This window comes from Esox lucius, chromosome 15 (assembly GCF_011004845.1).
Source record: "Esox lucius isolate fEsoLuc1 chromosome 15, fEsoLuc1.pri, whole genome shotgun sequence".
NCBI classification, from domain to species: Eukaryota; Metazoa; Chordata; class Actinopteri; order Esociformes; family Esocidae; genus Esox; species Esox lucius.
In genome coordinates this window covers 8,132,910-8,148,479 of record NC_047583.1, presented here as the reverse complement: position 1 = coordinate 8,148,479, position 15,570 = coordinate 8,132,910, and the positions used below count along the sequence as shown (strand labels likewise).

Here is a 15,570-nt window from a genome sequence, read left to right as displayed (position 1 = left end):
AATCACAGGGATCTGGTCAGATGGGGGAATCACAGGGATCTGGTCAGATGGGGGAATCACAGGGATCTGGTCAGATAGGGGAATCACAATGATCTGGTCAGATGGGGGAATCACAGGGATCTGGTCAGATGGGGGAATCACAGGGATCTGGTCAGATGGGGGAATCACAGGGATCTGGTCAGATGGGGGAATCACAGGGATAGGTTTATATTTTAGACACAATGCTAGATTCCTTTCTGAATGCTCTGACATCCCAAAATGCTAATTCCCATGCAAAGTCCTGGGGGAATGCACCCGCACCAGATGCTCACAGTTTTGTGTGTCCCATTTTTAACAGAAACACCAAATGGGATACTTCCAATGTGCTCATCCAGCGACAAAGTACCACATTTGTATTCTAAACATGTTCTCTTCATGGCTGAAATGATCTTGACTGGCATACTAAAGAATGAGCACTGAAGTGAACATAGTAGCTCTCATTTATCTATTCAACATGAAATAGAAGACTACATGACCAAAACAGAACATATTACGTTCCCTAATTACAGTCGTATATCAGGGATAATACATCCGGACATTCACTTCCTCATATTCCATATGAAAGCCGACATGAGGATGCTTCCGGGCCAACGGAGTATCTGCCTGCAAGGTACTGCATGTCTAGCCTACATTCCCGCTGTCTGGAGGTCTCCGGTTATAAGCTGCTGCTGAGAGCGCGCGGAGCGGCGTGTCTGTGATTGGACTCATCCGGGATTTCGAGCTCACACACTCCGCGCGCAGGTGAACGGACTCCGACAGAGCGAGCAAGGGGAGATAAAACAACGCTTACGGACGGAGCGAACCAAATCCATTAGAAATAGAGAAAATCAGTAAACGTATGCATTTAACCCATGTTTGACCAAAGGGACAGTTTATTTTGTCTCTTGTTTGTTTAAAAAATATTCTCATTTTAATGTCTCTTTATTGCGTCCAGCCACCCTATTGCGGACAGCTCCAGACTTTGCGCACCACTGTCTGACGTACAGTCTATATCAGTTAAAAGTTGTAACTATTACATAGAATGTTTTTCATGATTCTGGTTTTTCAAACCATGCTTTGGAATCTAGCGTCTACGTAACGAGGAGAATCATCCCTGAACAGCACCGTGTGTTTTTTTTTATCCTGTCTCTGGTGCCAGTTTCCACATCAAGAGTGCATACATCTCTTATATCTCCAACCACACTCAGGATTGTTTCGTTAGGCTACAAATACTGTTGTCGCCTTGCAGAATGGACTCCGTATGGCTGTTCTTTCTCCAGCTCGCTCTTTTTGGTGAGTTCTGACTTCTGACTTTATTTTAATTAAAATAATGTTAAGTCATTGCGCAGGGTTTGGCAGTTGGTGAGAGGTGAAAACGAGACTTATATTTGGTGTCTTTGGTGGAAGTACTGAATTCTGAAATGTTGTTTTTGTCTGGTGGAGTAAATAAATGTAAGTAATATTTTTGTGGAGGTGGAGTAATTCAATCCAAGTAATGTTTTTTTTTTCTTTTTCAAACAGTGTTTGTAAACACTATATTCCCATAAGCTATATCCATGTTCGTTTTAAGGAAATAGACAAGCTACAGTTCTAAGTGAAAGTATTGCGCTTGTAATGTGGTGTAGTGACTTGCAATAGGCTGTAAAAGGCTGCAGAAGCATTGTGTATATTCTATACCCTTTTCTACATGGTTTCATTTGAAAATGCTTGCGGTTGTTCAGGTCTCATTTAACTTCATAGACGCACATTCATGCAGCCTACTCGGTTTAGGCTTATGCGGTCGCCTATGGACGTGCTTTGGTCCAGCACATTTGGAGTGGGGTGATTGAATCTTAGAGTGTGTGTGTGTGTGTGTGTGTGTGTGTGTGTGTGTGTGTGTGTGTGTGTGTGTTTACAATATGCAATGCATCGTCGTTTTCTCAAGCATAGTCATTTTAAGTGTGTTACGGTGAATCGACAAATGTGTCTCAACGCTATGCTCTGATTTCTCAATGCTTGACTTTAGGTGTGTGAGAGCTGCGTAGACTCTAGAGCATTGCGTTACAGTTATTTTAGCTGTGGTCCTTATGAGCAAATACCTAATATTTTATTGTGAATGTTAAATGGCACCATTCGAGTATAATAACGTTTTATAAATGCACCTAAATGTAGTTATATTTGTATATATATAGAACGTGTTTTACAATACAGCAGTGTTATAAATATACAGTGGCTTTGGAAAGTATTCAGACCCCTTTACTTGAGTCACATTTAGTTGTGTATAGACCTTATTTATTACATTATTATTGTCATAATTTCACCCTCAGTATTCCATGATGACGAAACAAAAGCATGTTTTCAGGAATGTGTGCCACTTAATTGAAAATACTAGTGTACATAAGTATTTACACCCTTTGCCATGACACCCCAAATTGTGCTCAGACGCCTCCAATGTCCTTTAATCCTCCTTGAGATGTCTCTAGAACCTCAGGTTATTGAGTTGCACCGAGGTCCCTCTGAGTTTTTTGAGAGAAAAAATGTAAACTGGCATTGCGAGATCTGACAGCAAATCTCTTTATTTTTTGGGATCTGAAAATAAAAACATGTCTGTCATCCTCTTCTAAAACACCGGCTTCCAAGATAGGCAATTTTGGGTTTTCAGCATGAAATGTACAACTGTGTGTCGAGATAGAATTGTGTCAAGGTATAGCATCGATCTGGCATAGATCTGGGGAAGGTGATTGAAAAGGTTATACAAAAATGGCTAAAGCATTGAATGTTCCCAGGAGCACAGTAGGTTCAATCATTGTGAAATCAAAGAAGTTTGGCACCATCAATATTCTTCCTAGAACCGTCCCCCAAATTAAGTAACCAGGCAAGTAGGGCCAACGTTATGTGGCAATGTGACCAAGAACCCAATCGCCACTCTAACAAAGCTTCAGAATTTCTCTGCTGGGATATGGGAGAACCTGCCAAAAGGACATGCCTCCTAAGAGCATTATTCCAGTGACCAAAATCAAACAACTAGGCTCGAATGCCAAGTCCTGTGTCTGGTGAAAACCAAGGTACCGCTCATCACCGGGCAAATACCATGCCTATGGTAAAACACGGTGATGCTACGGGGATGCTTCTCAGGGGGAGGAAGTCAGGTCAGGATTCAGAGAAGGATGAAAAGATTAAAATTCAGAGTGGTCTTAGATGAAAACCTGATCATGAGAGCATGGGGGCTCAGACTAGGGGGCAAAGATTAATCAGCACAACATCGACCTGAAACACAAAGCAGAGACACCACTGGAGTACCTTTGGGACAAGTCTGTGAATGTTTTGAGTGGGCCAGCCAAAGCCTTGCCTTGAATCCCATTTTAAATATCTACATGGAAACCTGAAGATCGCAGTTCATTGACGCTCCCCATCCAATCTGACAGAGCTTGAAAGGATCTACCACCAACCCTTGGGGGAAAAAAACTGTCCATATGCAGGTGTGCAATGCTGGTTTACTCATACCCAAGAAGACTTCAAGCTGTGAACACTGCCAAACATTCTTCTAGAAAGTATTAAATAAAGGGTCAAAATACTAATGTATTTGAGATATTTCAGTTTTTTGTTTTCAATAAGTTGGCACATATTTATAAAAACATATTTTGTCCTTTGACCTCATGGGGCATTGGGAGTAGATTTATATATAAAAAAAAGATTAAAAAAAAAGAATGAATCAACTATAAATGTGCATTAACTTAACAAAATGTGTTGTAAAAATGAAGGGGTCTGAATAATATCCAAAACCAGTGTTTGTGTATGCGTGTATATGTCTGTGGGTGAGCAGGATGGAGAACCAATTAAATAAAAAGCAGTAATTCCCTCAGAAACAGGTCCTCTGCGAGAAAGATTTAGTTAACCGACCATATAACTACATTACCTATCCATCATAAACAGATCCTCCACAAGAGAGAACTAATCACCCAACGATTACAACTACATTACCTGTCCATCAAGGGCAGGTCCACCACCAGTGAGGGTTAATAAACCAATCATACAACTACATTACCTATACTTCAGAAAGAAGTACACCTCCAGAGAGAACTAATAAACGTATAATACAACTACATTATCTGTCCATACTCCCTCAGTCTCTCTCTCTCTGTCTCCCTATCTCATTCCTGCTCTCTTTCTGTCTCTGTACATCACTGTTTCTTCATCTCGGTCTGTGTCTCTCTCTGTCAGTCTCTCTTCCTCTCTGGGCCCTAGCTGCTAAACCATCACCACGTCTTCACATCGCAGCTGGAACCAGGCTGCTAAACAATCAACACACTATCACATAACAGCTGGACCCTGGCTTCTGAACAATCACCACACCATCACATCACAGCTGGACCTTGGCTTCTAAACAATCACCACAACATTGCATCACAGCTGGAACCTGGCTACCGAAAAAAACAAAAATAAATCACAACTCTATAAAATCATAAAAGATCTCACAGTGTCACATCAGTATTCAGCAATTATCCAGATGGGAGCTGAACATCTATTAGTGGACTCTGGACAACCAACCTGCATTGTTGTGGCCCAGAATGGTCATTTACTGTGCAAAAAAAATGACAAATCTTCAGCCGACAGAGCCAGAAGAGGATTGACTACCCCACAGAATCCGGTTCCTCTCTAGGTTTCTTCTTAGGTTCCAACCCTACAAGGGAGTTCTTTTAGCCACTGTGAATACATTTTTGTTGTTGCTTGCTCTTTGGGCTGGGTATCTATAAAAGCACAACTGCGGTTTCTAACCCTTTCAGGCCTGAATTATGTTCCGGTTTTTCATAAGACATCCATAAATGAGACCAAATATTAATAATACATATTAATTGTATTTTTTTGTCCATTTCAATTTCAATACAAATTGTTGGTCTATACTTTAGGTTTCTTCTCTTTTTAGGCCACAAACCTGTCAAATATATCAATGAATATGAATAAAACCATTGAAAATGTTCATTATTACTGTGTTTGGAGCGAAGTGCTTTCCATGGCTCTCTTCAATATAGTGGATTGTTTTCAAATTACGACATGCAGAGCCATACTGCCACTTCATTGCTTTACAAGCGTCCAATCTCCTGAACTTCAGGCTTTCAATGAGACAAAAAAAGGGCTGTTATGTGATGTTAAAATTAATGTAATTGAATGATTGAAAATACATTTGAACATAAGGCAAACGTGTTAAAGAATGACATCTGTACTTGTTTATGTCCTAAACTAAAGGCTTTGATGAAGAATTATTTTATTCCGATTTTGAAATCAATCGGTTTTGAATAACTTACCATGTCTTCCTGAGCATTGTTCTGAAGCTGACAGTGCGTTCAAAAAACCTGAACAATTTAGGTGAAGGAACCAAGATGTTAGGGAGTACACTGTAAACAAACTAAGCTGGCCTGCAGTCGTTTTCTACAAATCTGGCTTGTTCTTTTGTCTTAAAAAATATTTAACACAACCGTTAAGGTTTGGAATAAGAGGAGGAATAAGAGGAGGAAATCTTAGAAATATCTGAACTGTAAAACACCATAGCAGGAGTTTCAACAAAACTGGGATGATCGCGAAGGAGGGACTATGATGGACCAGGATCAGGCATTGTAAGGAATGTGAAATGTGAATGTGATATCTTGGTTCTGTACAGTATGGCTAAAAGTTAGTAAGCTAGCTGGCTAATACAGGTCATCACTTCTGAATGGAGAAACACCTGTGTTGCAAGCATAGCAAAGATTTTACTTGCTAAGTTTCACTAAATTGAACAACATGAATTGAAGCGAGCAATATACAGCATTTTGTGAATTCCTTGTTCTATTTTTAGTATAATTTACATAATATGTAAGTGTGGGATCCTAGCTAAGATTTATCAAGTCTATTTATTCTTACATTTGTCTATCAGGGAGATGTAATTGGTGGTTTACCACAATCAAAGCCAATCTCCAAGTAAAAGGAAACCTGGAGCAACTTCAATAGAGAGTTCTTAGATATCAATCCTGCTGGTAATACTGTGAAGGTTTTGCTATGGACTGGACATAAATTCTATTAGGATGAAATGTGATGTTGTGTGGGGTTAGGAAAAAGCAAATTATGTTCAATAAATTGTAGGCTTTTTGGAACTGGAAGTTACATAATTGATCTGGTCTCAGTAATGCCTGATAATATAGGTGTGGATACTTTTTTTTTCCATATCATTTGGCACCACAGACTGACTTAGTGCGTAAATGCTGGTGTGGAACAGTTTTTCATTTTTCAGCTGGTAGGGCAGTATGCTGCTATTAAACCAAAACAAACTGTTGCATGGGTGGCTAAGGAGATTTATGAACCAATACACCAGAACTTATGGTTGGACCTGGTGGAGCATGTGTCCTGAAGGGACAGTGCAACACAATGGTGTCGAACAGTTCGCTTTTCCACCTACATCTTCTTTCAGTGGTTCCAGTGGTTCCCAAACTCTTTTGTTACTGTACCACCAGCAGAATCCTCATGTTCATTTCTCTAGCAAGCCTATGGTGTCGTGACTTTTCTCAAGTATGGAAGTATGATATCTGGAATGGCTATGTCCCCCCAGGGGTCCTAGGACCCCTGGTTGGGAACCACTGTTCTTAGACAACCACCCATGAACACAGCCAAAATCACAACACCGGGCAAGATGGATTGCATAGCTGAACCACCGTTGCAATTCCGAGTCCTGCTCCTCTAGCACTGTGACAGAAATAAGTTAAAATGAAGTTTCCAGCTCTGGCGTCGACATCCCACTAATAGACACTGCTGCCTAATCACGGCCACTACACAAATGGCAATTGAGGACAATTTGGATGTAATGGCCCGCCTCAGTGCCCTTCACTTCTATAGTGATTGTGCCTCTACAGTGGTCTCCAGATAGGACTCCTGATGTGCTGGGTGTGTATCAGCCTTGTTTGACTTTTTGTCCCATTCCTTACATCATACACACAACCATTACTAAGTCTGTGCGACAATCAGGTTTTAATATGCCTCCTTTGCCATCACTTTGTCCTTGTCCGTTTACACTAATGACCACAATTGGATCGGAATGTTTCTTAAAGTTATCCACGCCTGTCCTTACTTAAAAATAAGAGGCTTCAGATGTCTTTATCGCATGTAGATGAGCAATTCAGATTTTGGACCATAAATCCTGTAATTTTCCTTTATGGTAGAGTGAACATTCATCAGGTTGAGGCTAGGTTTAATGAGAGGGATGTGTATCACTGTTAGAGCAGTCTGCCTAACCACTTGTCTGACTCCTCAGTCGCTCAAAGCCACGGGATCACAGGATGCCAGGAGTCAGGAACCCTGTTGCGGTTCTCTAAACATGTCAGAAATCAGGAAACCTGTCGGGCTCCTCTGAACAAGTCAGGAGTCAGGAACCCTGTCGCGCTTCTCTAAACACAGAGATGCCATTATAGTCCTTGGCGCTCACCTCTGCTCACATCAAAGTATAGCCGTTCGTCATGACACTAACACACGGCTACTTTTCAGCGAGCTGGCACAGAGGCGTCCCTCTTTCATAGTGTTTTTTCTGCTTTCCCCTTGTCAGGGAGATGTCAACACTTTAGAGAATATTTTACGGTGGGCCATCTCGCCGTCCATCAAGACACATTGAGGCACAGCCATTGCGGCTCCAGCTGGAGCCGGAGGCAGCTCCAGTCACTGCAGGTGATGGCAGGATACTAATGTACTCTGAGTAGCCCTGCTGCTGCTTTGTTTACACAGTGGAGTGTTTTTATGTGTGTTGTTTGTTTATATATATACAACACACTGGTACTCCTCTTCAGCACCACCCCCCAGACTTCTCCCATCCCCTTCATTCCACCCCCCTCCACCCCTCCCGTCTCCACCCCCCTCCACCCCTCCCGTCTCCACCCCCCTCCACCCCAATCTCAATAAAGGTTGGACTAAAGACACTGCTTACACGTAGTGAGTATTTCTAGTTTTAATTTGTCTCTAAGCGTGGTGATGGTTCAGTGATTGCACTGCAACATTCTCATCATGTTGTAATAATATGTTTAATAGGTTGACTGGCTTTCTGCTGATGTTGTTTTCATGAAAAAAAATCCAATCCTACATTTTGGACAGAAATGAACTGAGAGACTGTCCTTGACTTGAAATTAACTGAATGACGTACCTTGAAATTAAATAAACTGAAAGACTTATCTTGAAATTAAATAAACTAAAAGACTTACCTGGATGTGAAATAAACTGAATGATTTACCTGGATGTAAAATAAACTGAATGATTTACCTGGATGTGAAATAAACTGAAAGACTTACCTTCGAATAAGGATATTACTAATAATATCATTAAATTCTGTGTATAGGAAACAAAGATTTCCTCAATACTCAAATAATTTCTCTGTATATAAATGAAACAGCTCCTGAATACATTCATAAAGTTTGAAGTCTGAGACGTTATAAATGCCAGTTTTCTTCAATTAGCTTTTTAGAAATCTTGCTGTTGTTGCTAAGGATTTTTGAGCTGCTCACAGGGAAACAGGTTTAAACCAGACTGTAGGGTGAAGTCTGGGATGGATCTTAGGTTCTGGTAAAATCAAAAGAAAGACAACAGAGGGCCTGCTTTATATGGCAGAGCTTTAGGACTAGACGTATTTGGTAATACACAGCCCAAACACACACCCAAACACACACAAAAACACACATATCACACACAAAAAAACTACACAAACGGTAAACAACACAACATTAACCATTTCACACTCCTCATCATTCTTTGCATGACTGAGGTGAAGTGGTGACATGGTGAGAGGGCGACATGGTGAAATGAACAGCATGGTGAAATGGTGGCCTAGTGAAAAAGCAACATGATGATATTGTGACCTGGTGAAATAGTGAACATGGTGAAATAAGCAACATGGTGAAATGGTGACCTGGTGAAATAGCAACATGGTGAAATAGCAACATGATGATATTGTGACCTGGTGAAATAGTGAACATGGTGAAATAAGCAACATGGTGAAATGGTGACCTGGTGAAATGGTGACCTGGTGAAATAGCAACATGGTGAAATGGTGACCTGGTGAAATAGCAACATGATGATATTGTGACCTGGTGAAATAGTGAACATGGTGAAATAAGCAACATGGTGAAATGGTGACCTGGTGAAATAGCAACATGGTGAAATGGTGACCTGGTGAAATAGCAACATGGTGAAATGGTGACCTGGTGAAATAGCAACATGGTGAAATGGCAACATGGTGAAATAGCAACATGGTGAAATGTTGACCTGGTGAAATAGCAACATGGTGAAATGGTGACCTGGTGAAATAACAACATGGTGAAATAGCAACATGGTGAAATGTTGACCTGGTGAAATAGCAATATGGTAAAATAGCTTCATGGTTTAATGGCAATCTGGTAAAGTGGTGACATAGTGAAGTGGTGGTTTGAGATTTTGATGAATTACTGGAATTAAGGAATTAAAACATGACCCCCCACTTCTCACCATATGGAGTGCAATATGCCCAACCTATATAGGGTTAGGATGCCATTAGGAATGGAGTTGGATTTAACAGTGGAAGTGAAGGACAGACAAGCCCCGGTTATGTTTCAAACCTGTCTTAGTCCTTTGTTGAGGGAGATTACACCGCAGAGACAATTACCCTGCTAGCGAGTCCCGGAACGAATACGACATTTATGTAACTAATACCCACAGGTAGAAGCAGACAGAACAGGAAATAAAAGCCTGTAATTTGTCTGAAGTGATTGCATTTGAATAGACTTGTCAGGGTAGGATAAGGTAAGGTTGTATAGCTGGAACTTTATGGCATGGAGAGACAGAAAGGTGGTGGAGGGATGGAAAGGTTTTGGAGATATTGAGAGATGGAAAGGTAGAGAGGTGGTGGAGAGATGGTGGGGTGAAGACATGGGGATGGAGAGATGATGACAGACCTTTGACATTCTCCGTAAATGTCAATGTGGTGACAACTGCAGGTTTAAGCTCCACTACATTTGTGGAGTACTTCCTTAGATCACACAAGAAGTTGTCCAGGTAGCGGTCCTCTCAGGTCTGGACCGTTATTAGGGCTCTGTACTAGTGCCAACAAACCCTTGCAACTTACCCAGAATGCTGTGTTCAGCTGACTGTCATCTGCATGTGTGCCTGCCTGCCTGCCTGCCTGTTTGTGTCACTCTAAAGGCCAATCTCGAAACCCCTATGTGGCATCACGATTGCAAATGTGGACAGACAGATACAGCAACACAAATGAGATGTTCCAATTTTGGGTCTCCACCCTCTTCTTTAAGCAACAAGGCCTGAGGGGTTGTGGAGGCGATGTGGCCCTCAACCAAACACCACAAAACCTGAAGGGCCGTACTGCTTTTATTACCCGGGCACCATCACAATTAGAATGGCAAAAAAGCATGTGATGTCATATCCGTGCCATACATACCCACAGACCATCGCTTTTAGCCAATCTGCATTCAGGGTTTGGACCCCTCAAGTCATCATATAGGTGGTGCCAGAGCTTTGGAACCTCAACTGGCCATTCCTACAGCACTTCCTGGCCTCAGGGTGCACCGCAGTTCTCCGTCCTTACGGTACATCACAGCAATGTCCAACCGGCGTCCTTTTATCAAAGCCTCGTAAATAGTTACCGCACTGTGCCTGTACATGTCAAATATGTTACAGTGAGGAGTTTGGAGGGGAGGCGGTGACTGGTAGCCATTGTGACGTCTCCTCTCCGGCTAGGCCCTGGGACCCAGGGAGCTAATTGAATCCTAATCAAGTTTGGTTTAGGTGTAACACAGCTCATATGTGGCTCGGCCTCTGGTGAGCCTCATTTTGTTAGGGCTGTCTTCTTTTGTTGTTCAACAATGGATGATGTTTAAAAACAGGATGATGTTCAGCATAGAATGACGTTCATCACAGGATTGTGTTCAACAACGGATGATGTTCAAAACAGGATGATGTTCAACAATGGATGATGTTTAAAAACAGGATGATGTTCAACAAAGGATGACATTCAAAAATGGATGACGTTCAACACAGGATGGTGTTCAACACAGGATGACTTTTAACAATGGATGACGTTCAACACAGGATGATGTTCATCACAGGATGATGTTCAACACAGAATGGTGTTCAACTGAGGAATGGTGTTCAACACGGGATGATATTCAACACAGAATGGTGTTCAACAACGAATGGTGTTCAACAATGGATGATGTTTAAAAACAGGATGATGTTCAACAAAGGATGATATTCAAAAATGGATGACGTTCAACACAGGATGGTGTTCAACACAGGATGACTTTTAACAATGGATGACGTTCAACACAGGATGATGTTCATCACAGGATGATGTTCAACACAGAATGGTGTTCAACTGAGGAAGGGTGTTCAACACAGGATGATGTTCAACACAGAATGGTGTTCAACAACGAATGGTGTTCAACAATGGATGATGTTTAAAAACAGGATGATGTTCAACAAAGGATGATATTCAAAAATGGATGATGTTCAACACAGGATGGTGTTCAACACAGGATGACATTCAACAATGGATGATGGTCAACACAGGATGGTGTTTCGATACCGGATGACGTTCACCACAGGACACACAGGATGATTAGATTAGATTCAACTTTATTTTCATTGAACAAGTACAAGTACAGTACAATGAAATGCAGTTAGCATCTAACCAGAAGTGCAAATAGAAAAGGGCAGAACATTTACAAGTATTACTTATATGTATAATACAAGTGGAATGTATAGATTTACAATTTGCAATGCAAATACAGTACAAATGGCAATACTAAATGTGCAAATAGAGGAGGGCAAAAAATGTACAAGTATTAAATATAAAGTATGTTACAAGTGTGATAAATATATTTCTAAATGGCATACTAGATGTGCAATCGAGGCAAATTGAAGGACTAGGGTAGCATGTGCAACCGCGATACAGAAATAGCTGCAATGAGGTAGACATGTATATGTAACAGATGAAAAATGCAAGTACAATGGCAATTCTAAATGTGCAATGAAGGCAAATTAAATGTGCAAGGTGCATGTGCAACTGAAATGCTGGTATAGCAGCAGTGAGCTTCTGGTAGACACATACCTGTAACAATTGAAAACGTCCTTCACAAGACTTTACAAGGCAGTGACAGAGTCCAGTAGTACAGAGGAAGTGGTGCAACAAGGTCTGTGAGAGGCAGGGGTTATGGTTAGTGATGGGTCGCAGAGTTCAGCAGGGTTACAGTAGATGGAAAGAAACAGTTCCTGAGCCTGTTGGTGTGGGAACGCATTGAAAGAGACCTGTACTGCCTGCCTGATGGTAGGAGGGCGAACAGTTTATGGCATGGATGTGAAGTGTCCCTGGTGATGCTGCACGCCCTGTGCTGACACCGCTTGCACTTGAGGTCTATGATGGTTAGGGGCTGGGCACCAGCCGTTTCACCACCCGTAGCAAAGCCTTCCAACCGCAGTTAGTCTTTCTGACCAGGGCTGAGGAGTTGAGGGTCCAGGAGAGGTCCTCGGAGATGTGAACACCCAGGAATTAGAAGCTGGACACACGCTCCACCTCAATGCCGTCGATGAGCACAGGGTGTGACTGCTGCCTTTAGACTTCCTGTAATCCACAACGAGCTCCTTGGTTTTCTTTGCGTTGAGGGCCAGGTTGTTGTCAGTGCACCATGCCGCCAGGCGCATGACCTCCTGCCTGTAGGCTGACTCGTCATTGTCACTGATCAGGTCTACCACTGTGGTGTCGTCTGGAACTTGACAATGGTGTTGGAACTGTGTACAGGAACACAGTCGTGGGTGAAGAGGGAGTACAGGAGGGGGCACAGCCCACAGCCTTGTGGAACACCAGTGTTCAGTGTCAGGGTGGAGGAGGTGAAGTTGTCTAACCTGACAGACTGGGGTCTGTTGGTTAGGAAGTCCAAAGTCCAGTTGCGGAGAGAGGGGCTGATCCCCAGGTCATGGAGTTTGTTGACCAGCCTTGAGGGGATGACCGTGTTGAATGCTGAGCTAAAGTCTATGAATAGCTTTCTCAAATAGGTGTTGGGTTTGTCCAGGTGGGTCAGGGCAGAGTGCAAAGCTGTGGAGATGGCGTCCTCTGTAGACCTGTTTGACCAGTAGTCAAACCGGTAGGTATCCAGTGTCGGGTGGAGGCAGGACTTAAGGTGGGTCAGAACTAGAATGCGACAGGTCGGAAGTCATTCAGGCTAGATGCTGTTTACTGCTTTGGCACTGACACAATGGTTGCGGTCTTGAAGCACGTGTGAACAATTGCCTGGGCCAGTGACATGTTGAAAATGTCAATAAAGACCTCACCCAGCTGCCCAGATCATGTTCTGAGCACACACCCGGGGACGCCATCAGGACCAGCAACACATGATTGTCGATACAGGATGCTCAGTGCGTTAAAGATTGGATGAAGTGGGGCTCATGTTTAACATGCATGTTAAAAATCTAGAGAATTTAATATTTTCTAATGGTGGAGTGTATGGAGTTCATTCTTAGATTATGGGACTTAATGGTACTCATTCTAATTGGCTGGAACTGTGTGGCGCTCTTTCTGATTGGCTGGAACTGTGTGGAACAAATTCTGTGGTACCTTATCAGGCTACTCACTGCTCAGTTTGTTCAGATGGAGGTAGAGTCTTGAGGGGTGCTGTTCACTGAGACAGTAGGACACAGTGGTGTTCTGTGGAGTTCTGAAAACACAGAGGGTGATCTGTGGTGTTCTGAAGACACAGTGTTCTGTGGTGTTCTGTGGTGATCTCAAGAAACAGAGAGTGATCTGTGGTGTTCTGTGGTTTTCTGAAGAAACAGAGAGTGATCTGGAGTGATCTGTGGTTTTCTGAAGACACAGAGGTTGTTCTGTGGTTTTCTGAAGACACAGAGTGATCTGTGGTGTTCTGTGGTGATCTGAAGACACAGAGAGTGATCTGTGGTTTTCTGAAGACACAGAGGGTGTTCTGTGGTGTTCTGAAGACACATAGGGTGTTCTGAAGACACAGAGAGTGTTCTGTGGTGTTCTGTGTTGTTCTGAAGATACAGAGGGTGTTCTGTGGTTTTCTGAAGACACAGAGAGTGATATGTGGTGTTCTGTGGTGATCTGAAGACACAGAGAGTGATCTGTGGTGTTCTGAAGACACAGAGGGTGTTCTGTGGTGTTCTGAAGACACAGAGGGTGTTCTGTGGTGTTCTGAAGACACAGAGGGTGTTATGTGGTGTTCTGTGTTGTTCTGAAGATACAGAGGGTGTTCTGCAGGTCAGCATAACGACAGGGGTTGGTGTTCTGTGGAGACAGTGGGTGGTGTCAGGGTGGTGTTCTGTGGAGACAGTGTGTGGTTTCATGGTGTTTTGTAGAGATGGTGGGCAGTGTTCTTTAGGACAGGATGAGCGGGTGGTGTTCTATAGAGACAAATAATTTGGTTCTGTAGAGACGGTGGGTGGTGTTCTGTAGGACAAGATGAGCGGGTGGTGTTATGAAGACACATAGCAGGTGGTGTTACGTAGACACATAGCGGGTGGTGTTCTGAGTCCTGGGTGAGATGCCAGACTGACAAGATCCTATTGAAAGGTACACATGGCACTAAACCAGAGGGGGCTGGCACTTGAATGTGCATTGAAATGGATTTTATTATGTTACTTTGCCTTTCTAAAATATGTTTAAAAGAAAGAAAACGGCAAAACGATATCTGCTAAGCCTCTCTGCACTTTCTGCAAATAGGTCCCATCTGTCTCTGAGAATGCAGCCTGGAATACTGTGTGTGTTACATCTTACATTGGAGAATCAGCTTCCCATCCGATTTCCTGTTTTCGCAGTCTCTTATAATTCAGCAATGGTTTTACATGCGGCTTTAATTTAACAAATGACTACTTCATGTGAATTGTTGTTATTGCAAATGAACAGACAGGATCAGGCAAATTACATGGAATACCGTGGCCTCTTAAGAAACACTGCATGTACGGTGCGATGGAAAAACAATTAGATCGAGAAAGAATACAAATCACACATCTTTGAGATGCATTTACCACATGCATTTACTGTTTCAGAAAACACCTACAACACGCTTACATTTGTGAACATTCTCAAGCAGACGTTCGTATTGATATATCACACACTTTGAGTAGAAATTATCGCACGCATGGTTATTGCACAGATGTGTGTACACAATGGACGCTTGATAAATGGGTCTATTAACAGAGGGAATACAAGAACAACATGCCTCTTTGAAAGCAAAATATAATTCTAGCCATAATGCCAAAAACATTGGATGCCCCTGATGTAACTCCAACCCTTACCCCTGCTCTAGTCCACTGATTTAACCCTAACCCTGCTTTAGTCCCCTGATATGACCCTGACCCTGCTCTAGCCCTCTGATGTAACCCTAACCCTGCCCTTGCCCCCTGATCTAACCCTAACCCTGCTTTAGTCTCCTGATCTAACCCTGCTCTAGCCCCCTGATATAACCCTGACCTTGCCCTAGCCCCCTAATATAACCCTAACCCTGCTCTAGCCCCCTGATATAACCCTAACCCTGCCCTAGCCCCCGATCTAACAATAACCTTGCTTTA

General features: G+C 42.6%; 1 protein-coding gene across 1 annotated transcript in view; it reads left to right on the top strand.

Annotated features, from left to right (window-relative positions):
• The first annotated feature begins 426 nt into the window (after positions 1 to 426).
• The window catches only part of gfra4a (GDNF family receptor alpha 4a), a 174,346-nt gene continuing 159,202 nt past the window's right edge, over positions 427 to 15,570 (top strand). Inside the window, exon 1 of the mRNA XM_010879402.4 lies at positions 427 to 1,311. Coding sequence (XP_010877704.2) covers positions 1,269 to 1,311 — 43 coding nt within the window. The 5' untranslated portion in view covers positions 427 to 1,268. The remainder of the gene's footprint in view (positions 1,312 to 15,570) is intronic.